General features: G+C 42.4%; 2 protein-coding genes across 2 annotated transcripts; both read right to left on the bottom strand.

Annotated features, from left to right (window-relative positions):
- Positions 1-129: 129 nt before the first annotated feature.
- fpgt (fucose-1-phosphate guanylyltransferase) lies at positions 130-3256 on the bottom strand. The gene is made up of 4 exons (XM_079157436.1): positions 3134-3256; positions 2844-3011; positions 2626-2718; positions 130-1656 (listed from the first exon to the last, which is right to left on the bottom strand). Exons 1-4 carry the CDS (start codon positions 3204-3206, stop codon positions 245-247), a joined length of 1746 nt encoding a protein of 581 aa, XP_079013562.1. The 5' UTR covers positions 3207-3256; the 3' UTR covers positions 130-244.
- A 2174-nt stretch (positions 3257-5430) lies between these two features.
- acot11b (acyl-CoA thioesterase 11b) lies at positions 5431-14035 on the bottom strand. Its single transcript, XM_079157401.1, has 16 exons — positions 13873-14035; positions 12985-13186; positions 11402-11471; positions 11192-11252; positions 11001-11102; positions 10789-10924; positions 10525-10678; positions 9402-9521; positions 9134-9272; positions 8952-9007; positions 8326-8392; positions 8142-8225; positions 7600-7733; positions 6719-6850; positions 6406-6532; positions 5431-6268 (listed from the first exon to the last, which is right to left on the bottom strand). The coding sequence occupies exons 2-16, from the start codon at positions 13172-13174 to the stop codon at positions 6110-6112; spliced, it is 1731 nt and encodes a 576-aa protein (XP_079013527.1). The 5' UTR covers positions 13175-13186; positions 13873-14035; the 3' UTR covers positions 5431-6109.
- Between the last annotated feature and the right edge of the window lie 704 nt (positions 14036-14739).

Genomic DNA, 14739 nt, shown 5'->3' with positions numbered 1-14739 from the left:
TGTCTGCTGTGAAAAAGTCAGATTTAAGAAATACGAGTTTGGAAGTCCCGTTTGTCTCGCACTGTTAGGAGACAATGGACACGTCTATGTAGAGCAGTGCTGTGGATGAGGCAATGAGTAAAATGCTCCTAAAACACACCAGTTGTACTCTTTATTCGTAGAAAACAAACCTGTAAATGTAAGAATGAACTTTTATGTTACAACTTCAACTTTATCTCACACTTATACTGACACATAATCTGGATTATAAACTTTGATTGTCTGGTTTTCTCTGTGTGATGTCTTCATGCAGTCCCTTCCTGAACTTCAACATCTCCTCCAGGTTCTTGCACTTTAAGGACTGCTGCATAGACATCAGCGTCGTGTCTTTGGGTACGGCGAATGTAGAGCCGCTCAGGGCGGCCTGCAGCATCTCCAGGGACAGAGAGAATGAGCTTCGTTGATCGGGGCAGACGGGAAACAAACAAGCGTTCCACAAACTACAGCCGGATGCATCGCCGGAGAACCTCAGCGCTTCCCTTTTCAGCCCCCAGTGGGACAGACACTCTGCCAGGCTGAAGCCAAAAAGCTTCAGCTCTTCCATGTAGGCAGGGGCGTCCACGCTGCGCTTCAAGTTGTCCTCAATCCCAAAGACGACGGTTACAAACCTGGTTTGGTTCTTGTAATTCACACACAGAGAATGCACGAAGACTCCTCCAGGCACCGAGAGGCCCGCACCGACCCAGCAGCTGCTGACGATGGAGCCCCGCCCGACGGACGCTCCTGCTCCCAGTCTGGAGTACTCCACCACCGATCCAGCTCCCACAGAGCAACCGGGATCCAAGACGCTGTACATAACGCAGCATCCCGAGCTTTCGTTCGCATCGACGCTGAAGGCCGATGACAGGAGACCCAGCTCACTCCTCAGCACCGCATCCTCGGCGAGGTGAAAGAGGTACTCCGACGTGGTTCCAATGTGATAAAACTTGGAGTTGTTCAGGAGAACGACATTCAAGGGAGTCCCTTTCAGAAGATGGAAGATCTTTTGGCGGACTGCCACCAGGCTGCTCTCCTCTTTGGTGACATTCGCGGTGTTGCTGGTGTAATCTATCGTGGCTCTCGGCCCCAGCGCTTGGAGGAAGTCCCCGTATGCGTCCACCTCACAGTCCAAAGGCCCCAGCTCCTTCAGCAGACTGAGAAGAGACTTTGCAGTGTCAAAGTCGACATAATAGGTGCTGTCTGTGTAGACGAACTCCGTGTCGGAGAGAGAAAAACAACCGCTCTGCCTCTTACGAACCGCTCCGCTGTCTCGCATCTTGTCGACGCTCGGCTTGTGCAGGAAGCGCAGGCAGGAGACGTTCTCCATTTCAGAGTCGGTCGACTCTTCGTTTGAATCCAACACAAACACTCCGTGGGTCGTCCCGATAGACAGCGAGGACGGGTGGGCTAAAGCCGTGAAGCCCGGTTTGTCAAACCTCACGCTCTCGTCGTCTCCCGTACTGTAGAGCTCTATGTCGTCCGCACAGGTCACCAGGACGCCAGGCTTCATGTGGGATGGGAAATCCACATACAAGGCCAGTTTGAGCTCCAGCATCTGGTAGAGAGGGTCGCCCAGCGGCACGGCGGTGAAGATCTTCCCCAAGGCGCTGGCACTGGGCAGACGCTGACTCAGCCCTCCTGGAAGGAGGAGAAATGGGGAAACGTCACACACGATACATGCAGTATCTCAAATGTCTAAGCATCGGCAATCAACCCCTCAACTTTGGAACAACGAAAGGAAAAGTCTGTTTGACACTTTCTTTTAAAGCCGCAAACATTTGGAAGATGCTATAATAACATAATTATGAACGTATTAACAACTCACATGTTTTGGCATCATGTGCTTGAGCAATTGTGTTGACTGTATTTATTTTCATTATTGAAAGAATGTACATTTCAGGTATAAGATAATTTATTGGGATTTCTTTTCATCTGTTAATCGCATGATAATGATCCCCTGCTGTAAGAGGACGGCAGTGTGTGTGCAGCAGTTTGACCTCATGTTTTACTCTGTTGTGTTGCCACATTTCAATGAGTATTGCTTATTATTTCTATATTATATTTGATTCTTTAATGTGAAAATAGATTAGCTCAGTAATCGTGACTGTGGTGTTGTGATTTGGAATAATTCACACGTGATGAAGTTTAAAAGGTGTGAACGTGTCAAAGCATAGCTGCTTATTCTAATGGATGTGTAATACTATATATGGTATCTGACAATTGACTTTAACAATTCATGGCTGTTCATGGATTTCAATTGTTCTCATTTGCAGTAAACATGTGAAGTCCATCTTTTTTCTGCAGTCTCTTATTTGTATTGAAGTGAGATGGCTGCATCTGTAGAGCTGAAATCATTAGTCAAGTAATGAATTTAATTAATTTGTCTCCGGTTTTTGGTAATCAATTAATCGTTTGTTATTTTTGAGGTTTGATAAACATTTTGTTTACTTAATTCAGGCCTATAAATGATGGTAAAATAAAATTCTTTGGTTTCTAAATAGTTGCAACCCTACCAGCATGCTTTGGATGAAAAGCAGTGGAACAAATCATGTGTTTGTAGTTCGTTTAAATGACTAACAGCAACAAAAAGCCGGTGAGATCTCAAACCTGCATGGATGAGGATGACTCTCATCCTGCACAGAGCCTTCCCATAGATGTCCTCCAGCTGCTGCAGTGCATACAGAGTGGAGCCCCCATTCCCTTGAAAACCACAAGGTCGTGTTAGTAACACATATAATAATAATAATAATAATAATGTAGCGCTTTGTTGATCCCCTTCCACAGTGAAATGAAACTGGAGACTCAATGCTGCATGACTCACTCACCTATTTTAGATCCAGGCGGGTCCGAGAAGACCTCGTAGTGGAGTCCGAGGGGAAGCTCCCTTCTGTGCACTTTCTCTCTGAGCTGCAGCTCGTACGCTTCTCTCTGGCTCTCATCCACTGCGGTCACAACCACCACATCCCAGAACTCCCCGGGCTGCAGCTCTCGAGCTTCAGACGGCGAAAACACAGCCTGGTTATGACATGGCTTCTTCACAAACGACTACATATTAAGCATAAAGAATAACATACATGCGTCTTTTTTCAGCGAAGGAGAAGTGCACAAAACTCACCACGCAGAGAGTTAAATGTTCGGATTTTTTCTCTTGTCGCGACTTGTAACTTTAGGACACTTTCCTGGCTCATACTGTCGATTCTAATTGTATTTAGATGAAGTCGCTGGTTCCGTCTACGGTTTAACTTTTAGCAGGTAGTAAGGAAACATTTCTGTCTCTGACTTCCGGGTCACGTGGTTAGTTGTTTACAACGTAAGCGCGGATAAGAGGGAGCACGCGGTGAGGGATGAACTTCAGGGCTGTAGTCATGATTTTATAGATTATGACTAATAATTCAATGTTTTAGCGTTTTTTAATGAAATTTATCATATAGAGTTGATTAAATTGGATTAAATAATTGCCATATGAGTAGTTTCTCTTATAAGCAGAATACACAGAGGAATAGATACAATTTGTTAAATCACGATTCTTTGAATAAATATTAAGAATCTTTAAGTGGACTTCCTTGACCCTCTGAATCAAGTTATTTTTATAGTTCACAGAAAGAAAATAACTAAAAGGATAGTGTGTTTTGATATTAAATGTTTTTCTATTTATTTTTTATTATTTATACTTTTACTATTACAAATATTTTCTTTTTTTACATACGTATTAGTGACATTGACATATACCACTGATGCAAAGACTTATTGAACTTGTTTTTAGAGTGTTTCACCTCCATAATTGTTCAACCGAAGATGTAACGTAACTATTTTTGGATTCTTTAAGTATATTTTCTTTGTTCATTTAATGGTGTGATGATATTTTCTGTAAATTAATTATTCTACGTAAAAACACCTCTGTACACCTCCTACCATGACTGTGTAGGGCTTATAATGTAGTAATTTCATTCATGACCTTCCAAACAACAATGACATGACAAGACAGTGGACGTTGTTTTAATATTTAACTGTTTTGATGTAATCCTTTTTCTTTATTATGTAATGTTTTATGTTTTTACGTCACTGTTGTTGATTACCATCTGATCTTACCTCACAGACAGGCCGACATCCTGAGGTCAACAAATTGGGTCTAGTCAGAAAATTAGCTAAATCAATCATTTCCTCATCAGGGGTATAAGGTGCTGTATACATCAGCTAATCCATTGATGACAAATGCAATCGTTAGAAAGTGCACTTTACTCCTTGAATGTCAAATTCATTAACTTATGATATGAGCCATTTTGATCAGAAATAACAATTTTTTTTAACAAAGGTGCCAACTGTCACTGTTCACACATTGTGGTGGGAACAGATGCTCAACACCATCCTGAGGCTTGGTTGCGTGATTGATTTGCATGACATTAAATTGCATATTGTTACAGAATGTGTTCTCTCACTCACATGTCACACAGAGAATCTCCATGACAACAATATGTGTAAACATCCAGGGATTGGTTGTTGATATTTCACTGGTGCTGAGGAGGAGGAAGACGCAATACAGATACTTGAGTGAGCGAGCTGGGTGAAATTTGTTAAGAAATTTGGAGGAAAAGGTCTGACGATGTCGACAAATAACAGGAAACCTTTAGAGTCCTTCCGTAGTGATCGGATATGAATATTGTTACGTTTTGATCTCAGACCGGGCGGCCTCCCAGATGACAGCCAACAGGTTGCAGGGGGACCACGAGCAAAAGGAGTTGGTATTCAGTCTGTGGAGCTGAAATGTCAAGAACCAAAGACAGAAAGCACCCTGGCAGAGGCACAAGGCGCTCGTTCAAGATGGAGGCTGCATTCCTAGAACATAAGAGGACAAGGAGTACGGCCTGGGAGTGGACACCGATAACGGCTCCCTCACTGAATGAGGCCTTTAACGAGAATAACACACATCAGACCAGACGCAGTTCAGGGACCTGCAGAGTGGTGTGAACCAGCAGTGAGGGTCCAGCTGCAGGCCAACACGCATGATAACCTCATCCAGGGATGCTTTGAGCGGTTTTAGTTCACCGGATTAGTGACCGGCTTGTGTGACAGTACTTCATTGTTTTACCTGAAATTTCACAAAATGTTTCATTACAGATTCATAACGCTTTCTTTTCCGTTTTGCCGCCCGAGAAGCAGTGTGAGCATAGCGTGAGCAAAAACAAAATCTGGAAAACAAGCAGAGCAATGAACTCCTTTAAACCGCAGTCAGAAACTTTCTGTTTCACTTAGACTCCATCATACTGGTCGCCGGACCTGTGCACCTATCACAACACTGGTTACAGTGGGATACAGCTGCCAGCTGTGTTTCTCTCTCTCTTTTTTTCTCCATAAGAAATGGTTAAGGAATGCAGAGGTGAGAGAGGTGAACACCAACACAACATAATCCACTTGTCGATTGTGTTTATTGTTTCAGTTAAAATCAAGACAGCTTGACATGTGAGATACTTGGCCATTGAATGTCAACATACTGTATATTACAATCAGTGCAAAGGTTGTCCTAAAACTATACATCATTGTCTCAAAACAGCATCATAACACACTAAATGTACATCTTGTCTTACTCCTAGTCAAAGTCTCAATCAAATCATTTAAAAACATTATTTAGGAGGTAGAAAATAAACTAACAAAAGAGGCTGGTTGAAACATTTAAACTTTGACTAAAATACTGGGAAAGCATGATAACAGATTGCTGAGATTGTGCTTCATACTTACACCAAAATAATGAATTGATCTATATATTAATATAGCACAGAGAGTGCTCCATAATAAATTAGCTCTAATAAAAAAAAGGCTTAAACATACTGTGCACTTTTGCATCATACGTATTAATCTAGCTGAAAACAATTAGCAAGTTCTTTAAAAAAAAAAAAAGTGTAAACACTATTTTTTTTAGCTGAGTCATACAGTCAGAACTGAGGTTTAAAGACCTGAAAGAAACTACAAATGCAAAGAAGTTCGTAATCTCAGGCTGGGACACTTACATTCCACAACCTCAACAGAGGTAATATGGGGCGACAGTGAGACGATGCTACTGATGCTACTGCTCCTCTTGTAAGGCAGCGGTATTGTGTCACAGTGCAGACGGTGGCAGAGCAGCCAGGCTGTCCTTGTTGGCCTCCAGGAAGTGACTGCAGGCAGAAAAGGTGCTCGAAAAGCTGGAGGATAGGCCAGCGATGTCTGTGGAGATGTAGGGGAGGACGCCCGGTGTGGCCTGGTTGTAGTAGGTGATCTGAAAACAAAAAACACATCGGGTCACATGTGGTGCAGTAAACCACTGGGTCCTGTTATTACTTTGAATGGGAATGGTCAGCGTGAGGGTGCAGTGATGTGCTCATAGCGAGCGGGGCCCTTCTCATTTGGTCCAACCTTGGTGACGGTGCTGGACTCTTCCCAGATTGTGAAGCCAGCACACAGCACCTCTCCCCTGGTGTAGTCCTCAGTGGGGAGGTGAGTGGGCAAAGTGACAGAGCGCAGAGCAATCAGATACGGGTCCCTACGAGGGACAAACCAGGATCGCATCATGAGACTTTATGAGAGGCAGTGATGCAATAACTGGTTGCATAGAAAATACAATATAAGTTGGGGAAAAGGACATCAAGAAACGTTCAAAATACAGCAGAGTAGTGGGAAACACAATGTGAAATGACACGAGCAGGTTGTTTATTATGTAGTAGGTTACCTGGCGTCACATGGCTTCCTCCTGGATGCCAGCAAGATAAAGTCCTGGCCTTTGCCGCCTTTACTCACAGACGGTGTCGCCACGCGGTAAAGAGTGTCTTCCTCATCCGCTTGGTTGATCACATCACACTGCCTGCAGAGGCCACAAAGTAATGAGCGTGTGATCAAATGCAAACATTAAAAGAAGGAGAATTCACATCTCATGCTGCCGTAACCATCACTTGAGACAAACGTCTTGAATAAATTGTTTTTTCCGTATTCACTCCACATAACTACTACAATGTGAGCTTTCAATATGGGCCAACATACAAATAGTTTATATTTCATGCAGAAATAACATTGCGTCTGACTTTACGCTTGTGTTTTTGGTTTGATTGGTTGCTGTAGTAATAGGATACAACTGGGGAATTTAAAAGGATAAGGAAGGTGTCGTTTTGTATTTATCCTGCTTTCAACAGATCCAACAAAAAAAAAAAAGACCTCAATTGTTAATTGAAAATTATGAAAAATGAACCAGTGTTGCACCGGATGGCGTGTACTTTCATTACCATGAAAACGAGCACTGTAGTTTATTTTGAGTCTCACACACATCGTCCTGCTGACGTAAATACTCACCAAAGCACCAAATGTATATTGTTCTGCAGTTGAAACTAGCGCCCACATGTTTGAGTAAAATGTGCTTGTTTTAGGAAATAACTATATTGTGATCCATTTCTAAAAGATGCACATCTTCTTCAGAAATGAGTGGGTCTTGGTTTTGATGTTTTTCTGACATTTGTTGACAATAAGAAAAACATAGAATAACAGAAGTATTTTTAAACCTATGCTGCTGTTACATTAACTGTAAATTGTTGTGCGCCAGACGACGGCACTCATACTGACTCATAGTGCCGGTCCCACTCCTCTCTCCTCCTCAGGTCTGACAGAAGGTGGAACGTCTGCTCTGCCGGCACGCTGACGTGCATCTCCACCTTGAAACACAGCACGTGGTTTTCCTCCAGTGTGTACAGTCTGACCTAAGAGGAGCAAATCCACAAAGAGGAGGTGGGCTCGAGGTCTATAAATAGGATTTGTTCCAGTTATTCTAATGCGCACACATCGAGTTTGACTGCTGTCAAAAACCGCCACATTAACTGGTGAGTGCATGAGAGATTATACATATTTGTAGATGACTATATTCAGAGCTTGTTCTTTAAAGCGTTGACCATGCCTTTTGGAGAGGGGTTGGAGCAGAAGTAAGTACAACGTTTATTTATTTTTTTATTCTGCATTATTCCACAATTTACTTAAAGCAATATGGGCCAACTTCCAGGACAGCCACCGTGACGGAGCAGCTTGTCCAAAATAATACAGATCAGAATGCATGGCGGAATCACAACAGCTGTGTCTATTTAAGAAGCTATATCCTGTACAACAATACTGACCTTGTTTTTCTCAGACGTTAATACCCAGTTGTTTCTGGTATCCATTAGTTTCAGTGCAGATACATTATTGTAGCTCAGGTACATCTAGAAAAAAACAAAACAAAAGGACTGTCTGCATTCTTGAATACGGTTGCAATAAGCCTCACTAAGCATGTGTGACTCCGTTTGCCAGAAACTGCAATACCTGGTTACTTGGATCCCAGGGTACCGAGACGGGCACTTCCGTTTGCTTGCAGGAGATAATGTATTTCCTGTAAACATGTAGGGCACAAGGATTTACATTCAGGGACAAAAGGAAGATCAGAGGACCTGATCATAATATGAAGCTTTCCGTTCTAGCAATGAGCCAACACGTTTGGTTATCAAATGGTGGAATAAAGATTATACTGGAGGCCGGTTATTTTACAGTTGAACAATGAACTTATTATGCTCGACAGACTCGGCACCAAAGTCTGCTCAGCTGTGAAACGCTGCTCTGCCAAGTCATGTGCTGCTGCAGTCGACTGTAAATAAAAGGCCTCTGTAGCACAACACTGGACAAACGAAGCAATGATGACACCGTTTCTGCATTACTTCCGGTCCTTAATACTGCAATCATGCGCTATAATTGTTTGTTGTTACTGTATTTGCTGCTGTTTTTAATGTTTTGTGATTCCTGTTGAATCAAACCCGAAAAAGAGACAGGGAGAAAGAAAATGCACATTAAGCAACTTTTACAAAAAAAAAAAAAAAAAAAGACATATCTGCAATAAACCATGTACAGTATCAGTAATAAGAACAACATCTGGTGTTTTAAGGGAAATTACTAACCTATCAAGGCGAATCTTCTTTCTGGCAACAGCTTCTTGATAACGTCTTTTCCCGTCCTGTAAAACATAGGGAAACATAATGTTGAAATCCTCACATAAAGATGCTTATTTTGTGATATTTGCTCTATGCTGTACTGTACATTATGGGCTCTCAGGCAGCAACAGGACACAAAGAAAACTCACCACAGGCTCAGGTCGTATCCGCAGTAGCGTGCACGGCTTCCCGTCACCGTCCAGCACCTCGAAGGTCATGAAAGCACTATTTATATGGCGCAGAGGTTCTCCACCCTGGTAGGCCTCCGCACACACTCCCACCTCCATGCTGGAGCACACCGCGTATGCAGGCGCGTAGGTTCAGACAGAGAGACGTACAGTAAAAACACACTTTACTCGATGAGTTGATAGTTTCATAGCTTTGTGCTTTCCTTCGCTTCATTATGTGACGACTCACCTGTGCTTGAAGCTATTGTTGACAATGGCTTTCAGTACCAGTCGGTCACCAATGTGAGACGGGCCACGGAAATGGAACATGTCGATGCTCCTCAAGGTCGGGTGAGCATTACACAAGCGACTAGATCAGAAAGGGGAAGAAGTTTGTCTCATTACAGATAGCCTCAGCAAACTAGGGTTTGTTAGGAATATGCTTATTTGTTTTCTTATCAGGAGTTCGATGAGAAGATCGATACCATTGTCATATCTTCGCGTTAAATATGAAGCTACAGCCCGGTATCTTAGCGCAGCATAAATACTGGAAATAGGGAGAAACAACTATCCCGGCTCAGTCCAAAGGAGACAAAACCCACCTACATGCATCTCTAAAGCTCACCAACTACCATTACTTATATCATTTGTTTTATCCGAACAAATACTTACGTGTAAAAAAGGACTATTCGTGGTTTTATAGGGGTGTTTGTGTGGAACTATTTCTTGGTCTGGGTGCTGTGACTTCCTGGAGTCTCATGGAGAAGCCAAGACTCCAAGAAGTCACTTCGCTCGGCTAAGAAATAGCCCCGTACAGAACTCTCTGTAAAACCACAGCTCGTCTTTGTCAAACAAAAGAGATATCATTTATTAACTAGAGCGCTTTAGAAGTGATGGTCGGAGGATTTTGTTACCCGGCTTGCTCTTTCCCCCCCCTCAAGCCGTCACTCACAAAATATCCACTGCTGCCATTACAGATAATCATTTTACAGTTTTTAATGCACTCATTTAATATGAATAAATAATCTGTTAATTGACGGTCATTTTTTGGGGAATTTTTGTATTTTTATGATATTAATATACGCCTATTTTTTTCTTTTTTTTTGTTGTGGACATAATAGTAAATGCACCAAAACAGTCTATTTCTTTGCATGTGCACACGTACTTGGCCAATGAAGGGGAGTCTGATTCTGTCTCCAGTCTTCAAGCTAAGCTAAGTCAACCAACAGCTGGCTGCAGTTTCATATTCAACACTCAGATACGACGGCGCTTTTGATTCTTCTCATCTAACTCAGCAATAAAGTTATTCAAAATGTCAAACTATTCCTTTAAAGCTGGTTCAAGTCTCGTTTAAAATAAAACTAGGGACACACCTTGCTGCAATTGTAGCCACATTCTCCATCCAGGCCATAATTTGGCCCCCAAAGGTGCTGACTTGATGGTTGGCATGTGGCGGCAGCACCAGCTCCACGCTCTCCACCCGCGTCCGCTCGGCCGGCACGGCGTCCTGGTACTCCTGGCATTCTCCTGGTGAGAGCGCGACAACAAGGAGCTACAATCAGTCCGATTTTTAAATGCTGCGTGCGTGCGCGCAACTGTGCCGCCGTGTTTTAAAGCCCCGTGTCTACAGTCTGTACCCAGCTGAGCCGTGCTGCTGCTCAGGAGGTCTGTAATGATCTCAGCATGGATGAGCCTCATCCTCCTCCGCTCTGCTGCCAGGCTGTACTCCATCTGCTCCAATTGTGTGCGAGGAAGCACCTGCTTCAGCTGTACCTGTGTACACAGAGCACATAGGGGGATGTCAAACCAGCTTTGGTGAAAATGCATACTTCGGTCCGTTGTCCCTTACCTTCCCCGCTTCAGTTCGTCGGGCGACAAAGGTCGCAAAAGCGTGGCAAACCTTCCACTGCCTGTCGGTGTAAAGATCTTCACAATTCACCAATATGCCCACCTGAAATGACAAAAGAACCACCACATGCATTTGTCGTTTTATCCTGAAGTAAAAAACGCTCGCCACGCTGAAATCAAACGTCCACTAACCTCCATACTGGACGTGAAGGCTCTGTTGACTTTTGCTATGATGCTGACGACCTTTCCCACCCTGGAGTAGACAAGACAGAGACGCTTCTCTTTACTATCAACACGGAGCCGTGATTAAAGTATCAACACAATCTGGACCTCTCTCCTGTGACACAACACGTTTAGTTGGAGATGCACCTCGGCGGAGCAGCATTCAGGTTAATACATTACCCTATGGTGTGTTCAAAATGGATGTCGTCCACAGACGCAGTGATACAGGAACAGCCTGCATGTCTCTCAGCTGGGAGGACAGAGATTATAGTTAGGCAAAGTAATCCAGCACATTTAATTTAAAGCACCAGAATATATTCATGCCCAGGTGTTATCTATTGCATCTGTACAGATATACTTAAATGTTTGGCAGCGGCCCATAATTAAAACATATTTCTATTATTTACGCTGTGGTAGCAATCTATTTAATATGTCTGGATTAATTAATTAGGTAATGTTGCAAATAAATAAGCAGGACTGTTTTAAGGTAATAGCGGAGAAATATATTGAAATATTGGTAATTAATGTGATGAAGTGCCTTCAATTCTCAGGTCTCTTTTTTTGGTAAAGTAACCAAAAAAACTGACCTTCCTGACCGACTAGTTTATCTTTGAACTGTGAAACTGAAAATGATGCTGTATTGTGATGGACCAAAATATAACATTTCACGTGATGGAAGATGGCGTCCGTATCGCCCACTCCTAGTATGAAACGTAATCTGTAACAAATGTTCTTCACCGTGGTAACAGCAGTTTCACCAAAAAAAATCTTCCCAACAATTTGTCAACCTGTGACAAAGTACTTCATCATTTTGAGGAATGTAGAGAAGACTATCACAGTTGCGTGTAAGTCCGTTTTTAGAAGACCTCTCAATGAGGTCAAAACAAAACCAAGAGACCAGAGCAAGTTATCACTTAGTGCAACACGGAAACCGGTATCATGACTTGACAAAACAACATTAAATGCTTTGGTACCGTACAAATACTAACATGTACCTCCCTAAAAGCCTCGTACACAAATGTGCCACCACTTTTGGCGACCGGAATTTAAAATCTTGGCTCAGGAACCTCTGGCAAAAAAATGTTGAGTCATGAGGATTAAAATCGGCGCTGTGCATGTCCACTACTTCCTGCTAGAATACTTCAGTGGCCATTTTGGGATATTCTTGGACAACAATGGTGCATGATCAAGAGTTGCAGACGCACAAGCATGTTTAAGGCTTTACGATCCCCATGAGAGCGGTTATTATTATGTTTTTGGTTCGGTTGTCTGCAGGATTACGGAAAGACTACTGGCCCGATTTTCAAGTAAATGGGTGGAAGTGTACTTGTGTACTCAATACACAGTTGAGTTTTCTTTTTCATTGACATTGCAAGAAAGATATATGACCTTTGCCGATGTGTGCTCCTCTAGTTAGTTTGTTGGTTTGTCAGCAGGATTAAGGAGAAACTATGAGCCCAATTTTCATGAAACAAACTTGATTGAATGGTGTTTATTTACACACACACACACACACACACATATAGTGGTTGCACTTGAAGATTAGCTCATCACAGACGACTGGACTCTTGGCCTTGGTGGTCGTCTGTGGTCTCCCGAGTGCCCCTCTAGTACTGATCTACTCCTCTGCTAATAAAAGGATTATCTTTTCTTATCTTATCTTAGACACAATGTCAGTTAAATGCTGTGAAGCGGAGATGTGAGAGGAACTCCTGAGAGTTTAAAACAGGACAAGCGAGATGTTTTCTGACATTTTTTCCTACCAGACAAGCAGGCGGTGGAGTCCATCCACTTCAGCAGCTGTCCAACGCTCAGCTCTCCACAGTGATTGGCGTGGCATGGCAGCACGATCTGACTCATCTTCAACTCTGTGGGGTTTCTGTACACTTCCTCACCCTCCTGGATGAACAGAGGGTCCCGCAGGGTGTCTGCATGTTTCCCATTTGACGTCATAATAACTCACAACTACACAGACAGAAAACACAGGAAATTACAGTAAAACCACTTCATCCAAAAGACAAAGACGTTCATGTTTACCACGCTGAGACATTACTAAAATGTGAAAACCTGCAGTCAGTTTAGAACCAGTGCTGCAACATAAGACGCTTTTGATAATCTGCATCATATTGTCGTCAGAGGAATTGCCCAACATTTGCCCTCTAACTCAAGGATCAGGAACAACCTGAAATGCCAATGTGTGTGATTACAACCTTGCAGCATTTAAATGGTAGGCCTCTCAAGTCATGAATGTCCTTTTTGCAAATGCATGCTGGGACTTTTTAGACCATGTTTAATTGGGGTCTCACACTATTTCAAGACACACATACAAACTATTTTAAGGCATGCAGCTAAATGGGGTATTTATGGAAACTATTTGCCGGGATTGAAGTGTTTGCCCACACACTGCTGCTCCAATGGGGCGCGTGCAGTGGTCACCTGTCTTTCCTGTTCACGCTGACAGAAGCTGCAGTGACCTTTGCGTTGACTTCAGGAGAAATGAGACATACCACAACATTCACCACGAACTTCTGTGACAAAAAGACTTCGCACGTATGTGACGGCCTATAAATGCCTGCTCTTCATTCTAGAAGAAAAAAAAAACAAGTCATGGCAGTAAACAAACTGTAAACAAAGTAAATAAAATGGCTTACCTAGTTTTATAGTTACTGCTGGTGGTGAAATCGAGATAAAGACCCTTCACGTGTCAATGGGCCGTCGGCTACAACACATTAACGCCGGTTGAAGGAAGCAGCGTGCAACACGGACCTCTTTCCACTTCTCTCATTGCTCCACAACTTTATAAACATATGCACGCACACGACACAGCTTTACTCAACGGTGTCACCACTGGAGGGAGAGAGGGAGAGAGAGACCATCCCCTGCAGTGGCAACTGTTACGTCCATATTTTTAAGGTGGAACTGTAGTTACCTCCTATTTAGCTCAGGAACAACTTGTGTGGGCCATATTGTCAATTTATTTATTCTAATAAAACAACGATACAAACTTTTATGGATACTAGAAAAGCTGTTAACTGTGTTTTTTCGTTGTTGTTTTTAAACCTGGCTTCAATAGGCCTAAGTATACTAATTGTTTTAATGTTGTTCATACTCAAGTGACCTTTTCAAAAGTTAAACACTTGAGATTTTCTTTATAAGAGGAACCAACAATGATATCTTGCTAAATGAATATCTTAAATGCATTTTGTTATGTAAGACAAAAACTATTATTCTATTCCAACACATCACAATTTCTGGTTATAAAGAAGCAAACCAAATTGTCGTTCCTATTCGTTGCTGTTAGTTAAAACACTTAAAAGCCTATAAAATATAGAAATATACCCTTTTTTGATGTGGAGCAATTGACTGAATTGATCTAATACTGTTGGTTAACTTAATTACTATGGAGGGTCAACCTAATTATAAACTATGCGTTTCACCTCAAATCAGCTGGTAAAAAAACCACAAAACTTTTACAGGGTTCCAGATTTTGGAAATCATATATTAACTTTAAATTATAA

This window comes from Pholis gunnellus (genome assembly GCF_910591455.1).
Source record: "Pholis gunnellus genome assembly, chromosome: 4".
In the NCBI taxonomy this organism is placed as follows: Eukaryota; Metazoa; Chordata; class Actinopteri; order Perciformes; family Pholidae; genus Pholis; species Pholis gunnellus.
The sequence above is the reverse complement of the archived record's forward strand: the minus strand, read 5'-3'. Positions and strand labels throughout refer to the sequence as shown.

Bases quoted from the DNA above. Each gene is read 5' to 3' on its own strand.
- fpgt (XM_079157436.1), bottom strand. From the start codon at position 3,206: ATGAGCCAGGAAAGTGTCCTAAAGTTACAAGTCGCGACAAGAGAAAAA. The intron at 3,012-3,133 runs GTGAGTTTTGTG...CGCCGTCTGAAG, and splicing joins AACATTTAACTCTCTGCGTG to CTCGAGAGCTGCAGCCCGGG. The intron at 2,719-2,843 runs GTGAGTGAGTCA...GTGGTTTTCAAG, and splicing joins CCCGCCTGGATCTAAAATAG to GGAATGGGGGCTCCACTCTG.
- acot11b (XM_079157401.1), bottom strand. From the start codon at position 13,174: ATGACGTCAAATGGGAAACATGCAGACACCCTGCGGGACCCTCTGTTC. The intron at 9,008-9,133 runs GTGAGTTTTCTT...TATGTTTTACAG, and splicing joins GGATACGACCTGAGCCTGTG to GACGGGAAAAGACGTTATCA. The intron at 8,226-8,325 runs GTATTGCAGTTT...GTTTTTTTCTAG, and splicing joins CCTGGGATCCAAGTAACCAG to ATGTACCTGAGCTACAATAA.